Source organism: Lutjanus erythropterus, chromosome 5 (assembly GCF_056507025.1).
Source record: "Lutjanus erythropterus isolate fLutEry1 chromosome 5, fLutEry1.hap2, whole genome shotgun sequence".
Taxonomy (NCBI): domain Eukaryota; kingdom Metazoa; phylum Chordata; class Actinopteri; order Lutjaniformes; family Lutjanidae; genus Lutjanus; species Lutjanus erythropterus.
The window spans coordinates 21355089-21368731 of record NC_139321.1 but is presented as its reverse complement, the minus strand read 5'-3'; the positions used below and the strand labels follow the sequence as shown (position 1 = coordinate 21368731).

General features: G+C 41.8%; 1 protein-coding gene across 2 annotated transcripts; it reads right to left on the bottom strand.

The window, feature by feature from the left end:
* Positions 1 to 1031: 1031 nt before the first annotated feature.
* Positions 1032 to 3107, bottom strand: smim32 (small integral membrane protein 32). 2 transcript variants are annotated; one of them, XM_084718403.1, is made up of 2 exons: positions 2519 to 3107; positions 1032 to 2144 (listed from the first exon to the last, which is right to left on the bottom strand). In XM_084718403.1, exon 2 carries the CDS (start codon positions 2108 to 2110, stop codon positions 1769 to 1771), a length of 342 nt encoding a protein of 113 aa, XP_084574529.1. In that variant the 5' UTR covers positions 2111 to 2144; positions 2519 to 3107; the 3' UTR covers positions 1032 to 1768. The 2 variants fall into 2 exon arrangements, with proteins under 2 accessions (XP_084574529.1, XP_084574530.1); XM_084718404.1 differs by having other exon boundaries at positions 1032 to 2131.
* Between the last annotated feature and the right edge of the window lie 10536 nt (positions 3108 to 13643).

Here is a 13643-nt window from a genome sequence, read left to right as displayed (position 1 = left end):
TTGGGGCGCCACCAAGTGGTGGCAAGCGGTGCTGCGTCATCAGAGTTAATACAGCGTGTCAGACGAAGTTAATGTACCAGTAGAAAGCAATTGGTGTTAGGCCTACTTTATATTGTTCTCTGAAATGGTGTTTCTGCATTCGCAAATGCAATTGGTGCTGTGAAAAATAGGGAAAAGACTATTAAAACATACAAGGAAATTGCAGCAAACGATTTAATCAAGGAGGCTCACAGCCCATTCTGTAGAATATGCTGACTAAATCGACCCAAATCTTGTCGGATTGTCATTGTCAGTCTAACACTCCAGGCAGATGTGGCCTTCTACCCGCCTCTTGTAATGTCTTATTTTGATTACGCACCACAGACAAACAATAATCACGGTGTTTAACTCATCAGCGGGGTTTTATATCTCAGATGAAGCATTGAGGAGTCACTAAATGAATATTCAGAGGATTTCTTTGACTCCAGCTTTCTTGGCTTGAGTAATTTTGTGTTCAATACTTGAACAGCAGTGTGTGTCTTACACAAACCCGTGCGCACACATGACATATACGCACGCACGCACGCACACACACACACACACACACACACACACACACACACACACACACACACACACACACACACACACACACACACACAGGAACAGGATTACAGAGATAGGCTCATCTGTCTGTCTCGGTATGTTGGAAATGTTTTCCAACAACAAGATTGGAGAGGATTTGCGCATCACCGGTGGCACTGAAACCGACAACAGTTTAGTTTATCGCGCAGGTCTCGTCATAAACTTCAGCCTCAAGTCTTCATTCTCCTGGAAATTGGCGCTATAAATTGTGGGGGAAAGGTTAATTAAAAGTGAAAGTGCACGATAAGGCTGGCGGCCCTGTGGTACTCGTAAAAACGCATCTACGCACATATGAGATGATTAACAGTTGGCCCTTCACATCAGCTCAGCTGCTGCTGCAGCATCATTTTCACCGTCGCCATTCATAAACAGGTGAATAGAGGAAAAGACTGCCACTTGAAAGCATATTTCTGTCTTTATGTGTAGAGGCCTACAATCTGCCATTTAATCACCAGTTAATAATGGACAAAGGGTGGAAATGGTGTGTTAATTGCATCATTTCACAAGACAAGACAGTTAAGTTACAGATATACAAAATATTTTATGTACAAACTACTGTAGACTCTTTAGGTCATGTTTCTATGGAGAAAAAGATTTATCGTTTCAGGGCCAGAAATATTGTGACTTTTGGACCCAAACTGCAGGGCTAAATTTGTAAGCAACTATTAATACAAGCTTGAGAGTATAGGTCTACAGTAACATAAACAATTTGTTTCCAAAGTGCAATGCGGGGGCCACAGAGGGGGTGGGGGTGCAGAGGATCATGGATTGCTTCACATTTCATTCATTAATAACTTGAAAATATAGAGTCTCTAATTAGATCAAGAGGTACTGTTATCTCTCCACCTGCAGTCGGCCCATACACACCACTCATCTTCACAAACGCCCCCCATGGGCTGAAGTGCTATGCTTTGGGAGATTGGAGCCTTGAAGTCAGAAATGTGGCCAGTTTTTGTTGTAATTAATCGTTGTGTTAGGTTTTGCTGGGAATTCCGGGATATTTAGGCCTTCCAATGCGTCCAGGATAAAGGCAAAAACTTTGTGTCCACAGTACGTGCAGCAGCAGTTCAGGGACGACCAGTTAGTCCTTAAACTCCTACAGGAGCCTCACGAGTCTCAGAGATCTGTCCTGGGGTGGTCCAGTCTACTTGTAGGAGGTCCGGGCCTCTCTCAGCGACCTGTCATATGGCATGGAGGCGAAGAAAGAGTTCCGCAGCTGGCAGTTGATGAAGAACACAATGAGCAGCACCAGCAGGAAAAGCAGTAGGCACATGACTATGTAGGTGATCAGATCCGGTTTGTGAAGCTCGCCCTCCCGGAGCCCCCCTCCCCCTCGCCCAGTGGTGGGTCTCAGCAGGGCGGCCACGCTCACCGAGCCGCCGTGGGAGGCGTTCAGGGAGGAGGGTGCGTGCGTGGAGGACTGGGCCATGAGCACCAGGTCGAAGTCTGGGCTGTCGGTGGAGTTGAGGAGGATCTGCCTCAGCATGGCGCCCCGCGGGCTCACCGGCTGCGTCGGTCGGCTGGAGGATGAGAATACACGGATATGGTTACGTAGCCTACTGACCCCGTGTTTGTTCAGTCTGGGTGTCACTTCACTAATGCAGCAACATGATAAAAATAGAAAAGAGTAAGAAGTGGATCCTGTGTGACAAAATCGAATAATCCCCTGATTCTGAAATATCTTTATGTCTGACAAGGTCACTGATAAACTCCATACAGTGACACAGGTAATCTACACTATATGTACAAATCAGATGCTAAGTGATCATGCAAACACCTTAAAGTAGGCTAGAGTCACTGTCAGATTCCTTGAAATGCCTTGAAATATTTGTGGAACCCCACAGCAACATTAAATGAAGCAAAGTATATGGTTTTAGGGAAGAAAATTACTTACTTTGGTGTGCGCTGCGAAGAGTTCCGCAGGTGAGCTGAAAAAGACAAAATTCCGGCTCCGCATTCCTCAGCGTCTCGGCTCTGTCCGCTCCAGCCCCGCCGAGGACGCGCCGTGGAGACGCAACGGGTCGATAGCTTCAGATGCGCGCCTACAGACCATATGTCGCCGAGTGGGATATTAAAGCGACTGCTCCTGTCACATTAAAATGAACCGATCGGATCAAACGTGTTCGCGCAAATCAGAGTTCCAGTGAAACAAGAACAATTCCACTTGTTGGCGTTTAAATCCAAATCGTCCTGCCACGCGTATGGCTCAGCACAGGCTGCTGTGGCGATATCCAAACGACTAGGGTTTGTCAGAGGTGCCGAAGTTCAGCGGCGAAGGACGTTGCGCACACGTCTCCTTGTGCGTCGTGGTGCGCAGCAGTACAAGATCACCTTTGCTTGTGCGTACTGGGCGCAGCTTTGCCTTTTTTTAATGGATTAATGGACAGAACAAGGAAGCAGCGCGCTGGGTCGTAAACAGCTTCCCATCTTCGTCCTGGGTTACGTGTGTATCACAGAGAGAAAGACGACACACACATAGAGAGAGGAAGAGTGTGGAGAGGGGGAGGAAGAGAGAGAATTGCAGATCAGGAGAGGAGAAGGAGGGCGCTGGAGGCACGTCACCGGACAGCAGGGATATGTGTTACTGTAAAGAGAGAGTCACAAGGCAAAGTCTATCAAAATCTATCTATCTATCTATCTATCTATCTATCTATCTATCTATCTATCTATCTATCTATCTATCTATCTATCTATCTATGTGAGAAAAAGTTGAGTCAGACTCATTTCTGGGCCAGTGTGAGTGTGGGGAATGTCTCACACTGGGGTGATGAGAGAGTAGTAAAGGTGAGAGATTGGTGTGTGTGTGTAAGAACTCGTAGGGGTGATTAAATTTTAGAAAAGGTCTCCCAGGTATTGTCTCAGTCTTAGTGCCTGACTCATTCAAAGCAGAACTGACTTAAAGAGAAACAAAACTGCTCTGGCACCTCACACAGCTGTGCATGTAGAGCATACATTTGTTTGCTCCCTGTGAAACTGGTGTGACATTGGTGTTGGACAGTAAAAAGAAGGTGCTAAAGATGGAGACTGGGAGGCAGTTTGCTCTTACATCATGCGTCGGACATGAGCGTGCATACAAAGGGCTAGACCCTAAAAGCTCGGCCGATCTGTTTCATATTCATTTGCACCTGCTCTGTCACAATAGCATGGCTGTCAGGCATGGAAGGCAAGGACGGAGGGACACACACACTGCAGAATACTGTAAACCATGAATACTCTACTTGCTTTGACCGGGGACCACTTTTGCAAAATGACAGGAGGCTAGGGGCAGGTTAATCAACAAACAATCAAATGAACTTGGTGCAAGCATTGTCAGATAAATTGGATATTCTACTATAAGGGTTTTCAAAGTCTCAGACTGTGGGCCTCCCCTCAGACAAAGCTTACAAAAAGGTTTGTCTTAGGGGAGGGTCTTTTTCCAGAAATCATGACCCGGTTATTCAAGAAAATCTAAAGGCCTTGTTGAGACCTTGTTTCATGTTAGAACTACTTTCTTTTTAGTTTAAAAAAAAGCTGCTCCTGAAGATTCTTCTGTGGAAAGAAAATACTTGCAGTAGATTCTACCATAGAAAGACAGTACTTTCTACATAAAACTAATCATGAAGATATGTGGATTATCTCTTATCTTTTGTACTTTTTTGGCACCGCAAGCCAAGTGCTACAGAAAAGGCAGACATCTCTATGGCCGATTTCTCCAAAACTTGGCAAATCACACCAAAACAATCTAGAATGATAAATAGCACCACGGGTCAGAGGAAAAATATGCATTGTTTTGGGGTGAACTGTCCCTTTCACCAAATTCCTAACCCTAACCCAATCTGTGTGATCTCCTTTTGATAACTAATGTAATGTTTTTCTCCTCCATTCACTGAGCCTCCCCTGAAACTGTTTGGAGCCCCCGGGCCTGCCTCCCACTTTGAAAACCTTTTACTGAATTTAATAACTACAACTACATTTTATTTGTGCTTTGGTAGCATTTGAAAGATTTTATACAACATTAAACATAGGTGGAACCTCAGGCAATCACAGAAAAGTTGAAATGATTCATAAACATAAACCATAAACTGTTCCTGCAGGGACAGAATGAATGGCATATTTAAGATCTTTTAGTATGAAATACACATTTAAGATATACAGAGTACCTTTACTGTGTAACCTTTGCTCCTCTTCGCTAATAATTGTCCTCCCCTGCAGAGCTCACCATCTCATCCTACTGCACTTTGCACACCTGAAAGGCCATCAAGCAAAGATCATACAAAACTGGCATATTTGTCTCTCTTTACTGGAAAAAAAAAAGTACTGTAATTTTTTTTCTTTTTGAATTAGGAGATGGTCAGAGGTCTACCTGGCACCCTATTGAGGTCCAGATTTGGAGAACAACTTTGATGCCACATGTACAGTACACAAACACACAATAAAAAGTTTGATCAAACTAGTCTAAACTAACAGACGAGTACCTAACAACATCATGGTGTCCTGGTGTCCCACATCGATGCTGCTGTATTCAGCAACAAAGAGGATTACAGTGGACCGGAGTTTGGTGCAATAAGCTTGTCAAATGGGAAATCTAAATACAGCCCAAAGCCTTGTTTACATAGGGACAGCAATAATTGTGAATAATTGCTAAGGAGATTACTGTTTATTATAGCTTTTTGGATGTGGCACTTGTTCTCTGCTTTGCTATGGGCCTGCTGCTATCCTCATCCCCATCACACTTTCACACACTCTCACACACACACACACCTACAAAAATACTCACATGCAAGACAGGCACAAAGGCAACTCACTCACAAAGGAAATTTGACCCATTTTGTCAAAAACTGTGCCTTCAAGGGGTGATGTTGTAGAGTTATATTTGGTTGCCAACAGATGTTAGTTGTGCATCATAACCAGGTGATGTTGTTTGGGTGAAAGAGAAAATAAAGAATGGGAAGACAGAGAAAAGGGATGTAATATACCATGACACATATGCTGATTGATGCTTTGCTCTGTGACTAATTGTGAGAGGTATCAGGCTTTGCTCATTAGCTGTAACCCATGACAATGGAATTTCAAATGCGAGTGGTGAATTGTAATTCTCCACCACGGTATAGACTATATTAAGGGTCTCAACCAAGTGTCCTTCTCTTCCCTCTCAGCACCATTAAGCATCATGTCACACAAAACAATGACCTCTCCTTTTCTGTGTGTTTGTTCACAAGCTCTCCCTCTGTGTCCAGCATGCTCACACAAACAAATAAGAACACAACATAGACCCTATACATCACTGGCTGTTTTCATCACATCTTTGCTTCTCTAATTCCCTCATGTCTTCGTTGTGTGGTCTGTTTCTCTCACTCCTTTTCATGTGTATCTCTTTCCTCTTTCTCATTCTCTCCCTCTACACCCCTTTCTCCATCTCTTTCTGTTTCTTAATCCTTTTAATCCATAAAAAAACTGGGAAAAAAGACAACTCATCCATGAAGCTCTGAAAGCTCACAAAGGAGATAAACAAGAAAACTAAAAAATTTTCAGGATTTATTCTTCTGAGTTTAATAATGTTGTTTTACAAGATGAAAACAAGAGAAGGAGAAGTGCTTAAAATAAGCTTAATGTTCCCGCTGATGAGACATAACCAAAGTAAATGGCACGCCATTCAAGCCAACATGGATTATGAATGTGGAGCCTACACACACCAGCCACACCACTCTTTTGATAAAACACACTGTGATACACACTCCTCTGCACTGTCAGCTAACTGGAGAATTGGGTCTGCTCAAGGGTTGTTATTTTATTACTCTTATTTTCCATTATTTCCTGGAGGGAGAGGATCAAGATTTTGAAAATCCTCCCTCAAAGCCTTGCTCTGCCACTGTTTTACATCATTAAGTTTCAGTCACCTCAAATTATGCCATGTCAAGTGAGGGTGAAGTAGAGAGCGCTAACAAAAGCAGTAATCTGCACTCACAGCAGTGCTTTTCTCGGCCCGTTATTGCTAATTCCGTTGAGACAAAATTGTTCGAGTCTACTGAGTTTTGTTTATTTTTGCCTCATGAAAGAGTAATTTTGTTTTGTTGCTTTCCTCAGCATGAACTCCAGAGAGCAGAGGAGTCATTCCCCACACAGGCAGGAGTCCAACAGCCACCCAAATGTACTGTCAAGAGTCTATCCATCTCTGCTGTTCACTGCATCACTGGCCCACGAGAAACAATGTTACAAAAGCTCCAAAATCATTCATAATCAATTTTTCTTGACAATGCTACAACAGCTCTAAAATCATTAAAAATCAATACCTCTAAACAATATTACAAAGCCTCCAAAATCATTAATAATCAATATATCTAAACAATGCTACTATAGCCTCTTGCTTGCAAAGTCACGCACAAAAAGACACACACATTGACGTAGCATCTGATAACAGTGATACTTCCAGACAGACTCTCTAGACTAAAACACTCATGAGCTAGAGAGAGACAGATTATGAGAACACTGGCGTGCACGATCCTGCATGCACACACACAAACACACTCACAGGAGATGTTTGACATGTATAAACCACAAGCAGACACATACATGCGCTGCTACAAACACATGCCCCAATCAGTTCAAACCCTCCCCCCGACACACACACACACCACAGACAATATGATCACTAATGGCTACACAAGCAGCTAGGACTCCTTTATCTCTTGTGTCAATACAATTCCATTTTCTGTCTGACTGATTTCCAACAAGGATCTTAAACAAACAAAAAAAAATGACACGCAAATGTCTCCCCTCTCTCATTTTCTGTAATTGTCTTCATTTTCTTCTCACCATCTCCTCTTTAACCTCTGTGGAAAAATCAGCCGGCAAAATAGGATTTCTCCCTGCCACCGCATCAAACGCCCCCATTGGCAGAAATCAGACGCTCTACAATTAGTCACTTGATTATCTCGCCAGAACACCAAATGCTGCTTCTCATCTCAGGGAGGAATAAAAGGAGAGATATTTACTTTCCCTCGCAGTAAAAGTGACAAATGGATCAAAATGAGCAGCAGCTGTCATGTAGCCACTGAAACATACACATGTCAAATTATTCATACAATAAATAGGCACATTATTCATCCAAATCCTATTCTGTGAGGCTATAGTGAAGTGGACAAGGAAGTATTCAGATACCTTACTCAAGTAAAAGCACTAATACAAAAATCATATAAGACAAGTTTTATTTATTCAAATTAAACTTAAAATTTTTAGCATTAATCTCCAGAACACTTCAGAAAATGAGTTCTTCTAACACGTAGTCTTTTGACTTGAAGTGATAAGTTGAATGAATGTACTGTACAGAGTTCAATCAACTCATTACATCTAAAGAAACATGAATCAAGTTTGTTTTAATTTTGTCAGTGTGATTTAACAATTAACTTACAGTATTATCTTAAGCTTATTGAACATGTTCTCTCAAGTACAACTGAAAATTTATATCAAGTTAATTTGACTAAAAATGATTTGTTTGATTTGAACCATTACAAAACTACCTCAACTTGTCTTCAGTCAGGTAAAAATTTTAAGGCATCGTGGACACGAGTTATTTAGAATTAAAACGGTCTATTTTTTACAGTGTATCCCACACTGTATTCTGTTTGAATAAAAGCTCTGCACTGAAAAGGTGTAATCAGGAAAGTATACTTTAAGGGCTGAAAGTTAAAGTACTCAATTAGTGCATACTTATTACAAATGTAAGAGCAGGATTTTACTACATCAACTAAGACTGCAAACAAATACTATTTTAACCATGGATTGATCTGCCATTATTTTTTTTCTGTGAAAAATGACTCAAACTAGTGGTTACGTTTTTGTGCCCAAGGCACAGTAAATGGCAAAGAAAAATCTCAAGACACACCTGTATTCAGATGACAAGTAAAGTACAAAAACAGACAAACTTAAAAGGAAAATTTAAATTTTTTTCTAAAGTCTATGTTGAAATTACATTAAAATGAACAGAATCAAATTTCACATTTTTACAAGTGTGATACATTTTGTCGATGCATATTTTTATTTATACTCTATTTTATTGCAGTATAGGATCAAACACACATTTTATTTTCTTATGTACACAGTGTAGGCTCAGATCCCAGTGCAGGTCAAGTGTCTTCTCAGATCTATTGCAAACAAAGCTGACTCAGCCAGTATAGGCCACCAGGCTATTTCAAAGTGTGAGCTTGAGGACAGTAAACAAATAACAAGAGAGGAGCTGAGATGCTGAGGCTCAGCTCTTCTCTTTTACCTTCTTTTTCATCTGCATTTGAAATGTGAATAATTTTGGGGAGGTTGTGTTCAGGATCAGTGAAGGAAGTGGAGTGCTTTGGGTAAATGGGTGCTTGCCTGAGTATGGGGAGGGTGTCTCTGGTCCGGTAGCCATGCAATAGGGCTGAGACTCACCCTAGAAGCCACAGAGATGCAAAACATGATGAAATAGATAGAGAGGGAGGACAGGAGGAGGTGAGTAGTAGAATAAAGGAGGGGGGATGGGGAGGAGATCAAGTGGGAAATAACAGAACCAGTGTTCCCTGTAAGACACAATCTCTGATCCCACCATCAGTATGTGTGTGGTTTTGTTGGGTGAAATTGTGCTGCCTGTAGGCTAAGTCTGGGTGAGAAGAGGAGAAGGAGACAGAGAAAACCAGACAGGAACGTCTAGCTACTCAGGAACGTCCTGTTTCCACCTGTGATTCAGACAAAACTAGTGACACATAAAACAGAGAAAAAGAAGAGATGAAAACAACCGCGGGACAGAGACAAACAGAAAGTGACAGAGAACAAACAGCAGATAAATAAAAGATGGTGAAACAAACAAAACAGGAGGATGACTGAGTGAGTGAGAGATTGTGGAGGTAAAAAAAAAAAACAGAACACAACACAGAGCAGAACAAAGGGGAAAGAAAGGCAAAGTGAGTCAGAAGATGAATGGTGGTGTAACAGCTATGGCTAGCCCATAAAAGGGAAACTATGTTGTAGGTACATAAATACTCTGAGGGGAAATGTTGCTGTATATGACGAGCAGCAGCGCTGGGATTGTTATAAACATAACTTCCTCCCTATGTCTCACTCATTCTCCTTTCATACTCACACACGGCTTTTTTACCGAGAGTGAATGGGAGAATATTTGCAATCCAGGAAATGTTGTCGCAGTTCCTGTATTGCATTCCACATCCATTTTTCACTTCTGTCAGTAATACTGAGATAAAGATTCAAGAGTGGATACGAGAGGAGCAGAGCACTGAGGATGGCAGCGGTGATAGTAGCTACTGCATCAATGAGCCAATGCTGCTAAATGGAAGATGATGTCAGTGATTATGAAGATGACAGATGATATGGCACAAAGCTGTGTTGATGCAGAAGGTGATGATGATGATGATGCTGCTACTGATGATGATGATGCCTGGTGTCAGATTATCTGAGTTTGTACGATAGGATGGGTTTTTGGACTTAACTTTTTTTTTCTGTCCATTTCATTTAGTTGGATTCCATAGTAAAATTTGCTGACAAGGATCAGTAGCTCTCAGGAGTTAATTAGTCATGTCAAGTAAGAAGACAGACAGAAGACAGACGTCCAAACTACCCAGAACTTTTGGTCCCAGGAACTACTTTTCAAAGAATTGAAAGGTCCCTATAGTCCACTCTTGTCTGTGTTTCTACAGTGGTCTAAAGACCTGTGAAAATTAAGCAAATCAGTTGCTGATGCAATTGCATATTTTTACAATGTTTTTACACATCATTTTCATTTTCTTGTGATCTTGTTTTAATGTCTTAAACTTCTCCTCACACTGTTCCCTAGTGTATAACACCCTAGCGTTCCAAAATGCGTACTGTTGTCCAAATACTGAGTTGGAGTGAGTATATTATATAGGTTGAAGTAAATTGTTTCGCCCACCCCCACCTTGCCAGATTAGAAGCTCAGGCAGGTTGCCTTCAGGTTACAGGGACAGCAAATAAAAACATTCCAGAAATTTCATAGGAGAATGTGCTGCCTATAGTATTGCTGTCAGAGAAGCCAGTATTTCAGCTTAGCATATTTCCTTTATCTCTGATGGCATATCATGGTCATTTTATGATTAAGTACAGTAAATACATTTCATATGTCTCCTTTAATTTTCTTGTAATCTTGCTTTAATTCCTTAAACTTAAACTCTTTTTACCAGTGTTAACATTGTTCAGCTCGCTTTATTTAGGAGATTTTCCTGCATGCTTTATCATTGTGGGTTGCCGTTTCCAAATCTCGATGGATTTCATCCTCAGCATAAACGCTCAATAAGTAAAATGGTGTCCCTGGAACTTAATTTGGACCTCAGTGCCTTCAGTGGAAACACACTGAGGTCCTCTAAAGGCCCCTAGTCCCTGGGGAAATTTCCTGCAGTGCAAATGTGGTATGGGGCTCTTGGTAATGTGTAACTTCTCATTTTTCATGGAGTTGAATACTTATTTTGAGGGACAGAGTGTCAGTAAAGAGAGATTTCATATGTAGAAGCATCCAGAAGTAGAATAAACCTTAAATCTTAAATTCCACACACGAATTACACGAAGAGAAATTCTCGCAGATGCTCAGGGTATGAGTTGGGCAGGAGGTGGGCCAAAATAGACATATTCAAAAGGGAATCCAAACATGTTTAACTGTCCCTTTAATTAGGTTAAACAACAGGTCAAAGACTGCAGCTTGTTAATAATCAGGCTCTATGTATAACAACGAACACTGCAAACCATTAAAATCCACAAATGCATTAAATTTAGCATTCAAGCTCTGAACCTTAAACAGGGTGAGTAGAATAACTGTTACAATACAGGAAACAGCAATGTTGTGTTTTCTTATTATGCTGACAGTGATGATGACAATAATGGTGATTTCTGGGGAAAATTTATCCTACAAGATAGATTCACACCTGACACATTTATGCTGTGTGTGTGTGTGTGTGTGTGTGTGTGTGTGTGTGTGTGCTGTTTCATGATCTACCCTTGCAATTAGGAGCACAATCATGGCTGCGTATACTCCCATTCCTGAGCGCAGCCTCTGGGGCCAGTTGAGCCACCTGGAGGGCCTGTCAGAGAGTTGTCATATCAATCCCTCCATCCATCTTGATCCAGTGCGCTGTTGCTTTGAAGAATTGGTAAACACTCAACGGGTCTTTTCTTCTTATAGCCCCCCAATAGCCCCTTCCTCGCCCACTCCATCAGCCCTCTGACTGCTCCAGAAATTAGATATCGGCGTTTCGCCAATGATGGGGACTTTTACAAAATAGTCCAAGCACTATAGGTTTGTGATTTTTTTACAGGCTGCCATGTCAGAGAAGTAAAAAATGTGAGCTGGAAGATGATTTTTGTTTTTTCTCATTCTTATGATATGAAAGTAAGACATCTGTATGCTCTAAAACGGTCTGTCAGTCTGTGTGTTTAAGAGGTTTGCGCTGATTAGGTCCTCTCTGGAGGGCTTTCCTCTAATGACACACTGTGATGAGAGACTGAAATGGCTCAAGGAGGTGATTGATGCCTCGAATGGGAGCTGTATCCGTGTGTGAGTGTATGCAAAAAGGATGAATGACACACACTCATTTGTGAGACTCAGAACCGAGGCAAGAGCAGACGTTTTTTGAGTTTAAGCCTGCTTCTGTGTTAATTCTTCCATTAATATGTGAGCCTAAGCTTTTGTTTGTTTGTGTACAAACAAGTTAGCATTAGCTGTTTTAATGAGAGCGTTTATGACAGAGAGTCTGGTGTGTGAATGTGCACGCATATGTGACTATTCACACCTCAGCGAGTGTGTAATGTGTGTAGATTTCTGCCAGCGAGAGAAGGCGTTTGAGTCCACCTACGTGTGCTCAATCTTCTAATAATATATGAGGAAGGGTAAGCTGCTATGTATGTGTGTATTTATACAAGCAAGTAAGGATATTTTTTGCAAGGGTGCATGCTGCTAAGTTTGTCTCCTGAGGGAGCTTCCAGGAAGTGGGTGGGAGGCGCGTTGGATAGGGAGCCTAATCTCTCCTCCAAATCCCTGGAATCCCAGTCTTTGAGAGGCAGGAGGTCACATCACTCACTGCTCTGCCAGGAGAGACAGAAACAGAGAAAGACAGATGGAGGAGGCGAGAAGGATGGAGAGATGAAGAGGAGGAGAGAGGGAGGAGAGAGGAGGGAAGGTGGGCTGGAAACACTTCCATGCCTTAGGCCTTTGGGACAAATTACACCAGAGAAGGGATGTCAGTTCTACTGTGGTGCTCTAAGACACACGCACACGCACGCACGCACGCACACACATACACACACACACACACATTTAAAAGGATTTCACACACAGGCACACAGGCTAATGTCTTTTCACAGGTCATACAGAACTGATCATGGACAGATACACTTGATTATTATTGCATAATGCCCTTAAGGCCAGAACTCATATCAAAAGTCAGAGGGAGAGCACTCAAGGAAATCAGATGAGAGAATTTCCTGCAAACTTTCAAAAGAACATCTCCCCTGGACGGACTGACTTTGTTGCTATGGAGATAGTCCAGTAAGGATCCTGTCTGCTGTTTACGTGTGTGTGTGTGTATGTGTGTGTGTGTGTGTGTGTGTGTGTGTGTGTGTGTGTGTGTGTGTGTGCTGTACAGCATTTCTTGGGTTGAATTAAGTCTGTTTTCTTTACAGACAGTGTTTTGGCATTTCTGCTTTATTGGTCTGCATATATAGAGCAGCAGTGAGCGATGGTGAGGACAGAGGAAGAGGGGAGGAAACAGAAGGAGGGGGTGTGACAAAGGTTATAAACCAGACTCCACATTGTGATGCAGGTCTGAGTTTACCCCAAGCCTGTAATTGTGGTTATTGTAGAGTGTCTGCTTAAAGCTGTGCCTGCCAACATTTCACCTAAAAATATAACATACCACAGAGTTAATAAATTTTAAAACCATAATTATTGCATTTATAGAGTTAATAAATTCTAGTGGAGTGCATGATAAAGTTATTATAGTTAAGTAAAACTAAACTAAAAACTAAGGTGTGGAAAAAAAAACATTTTAGTT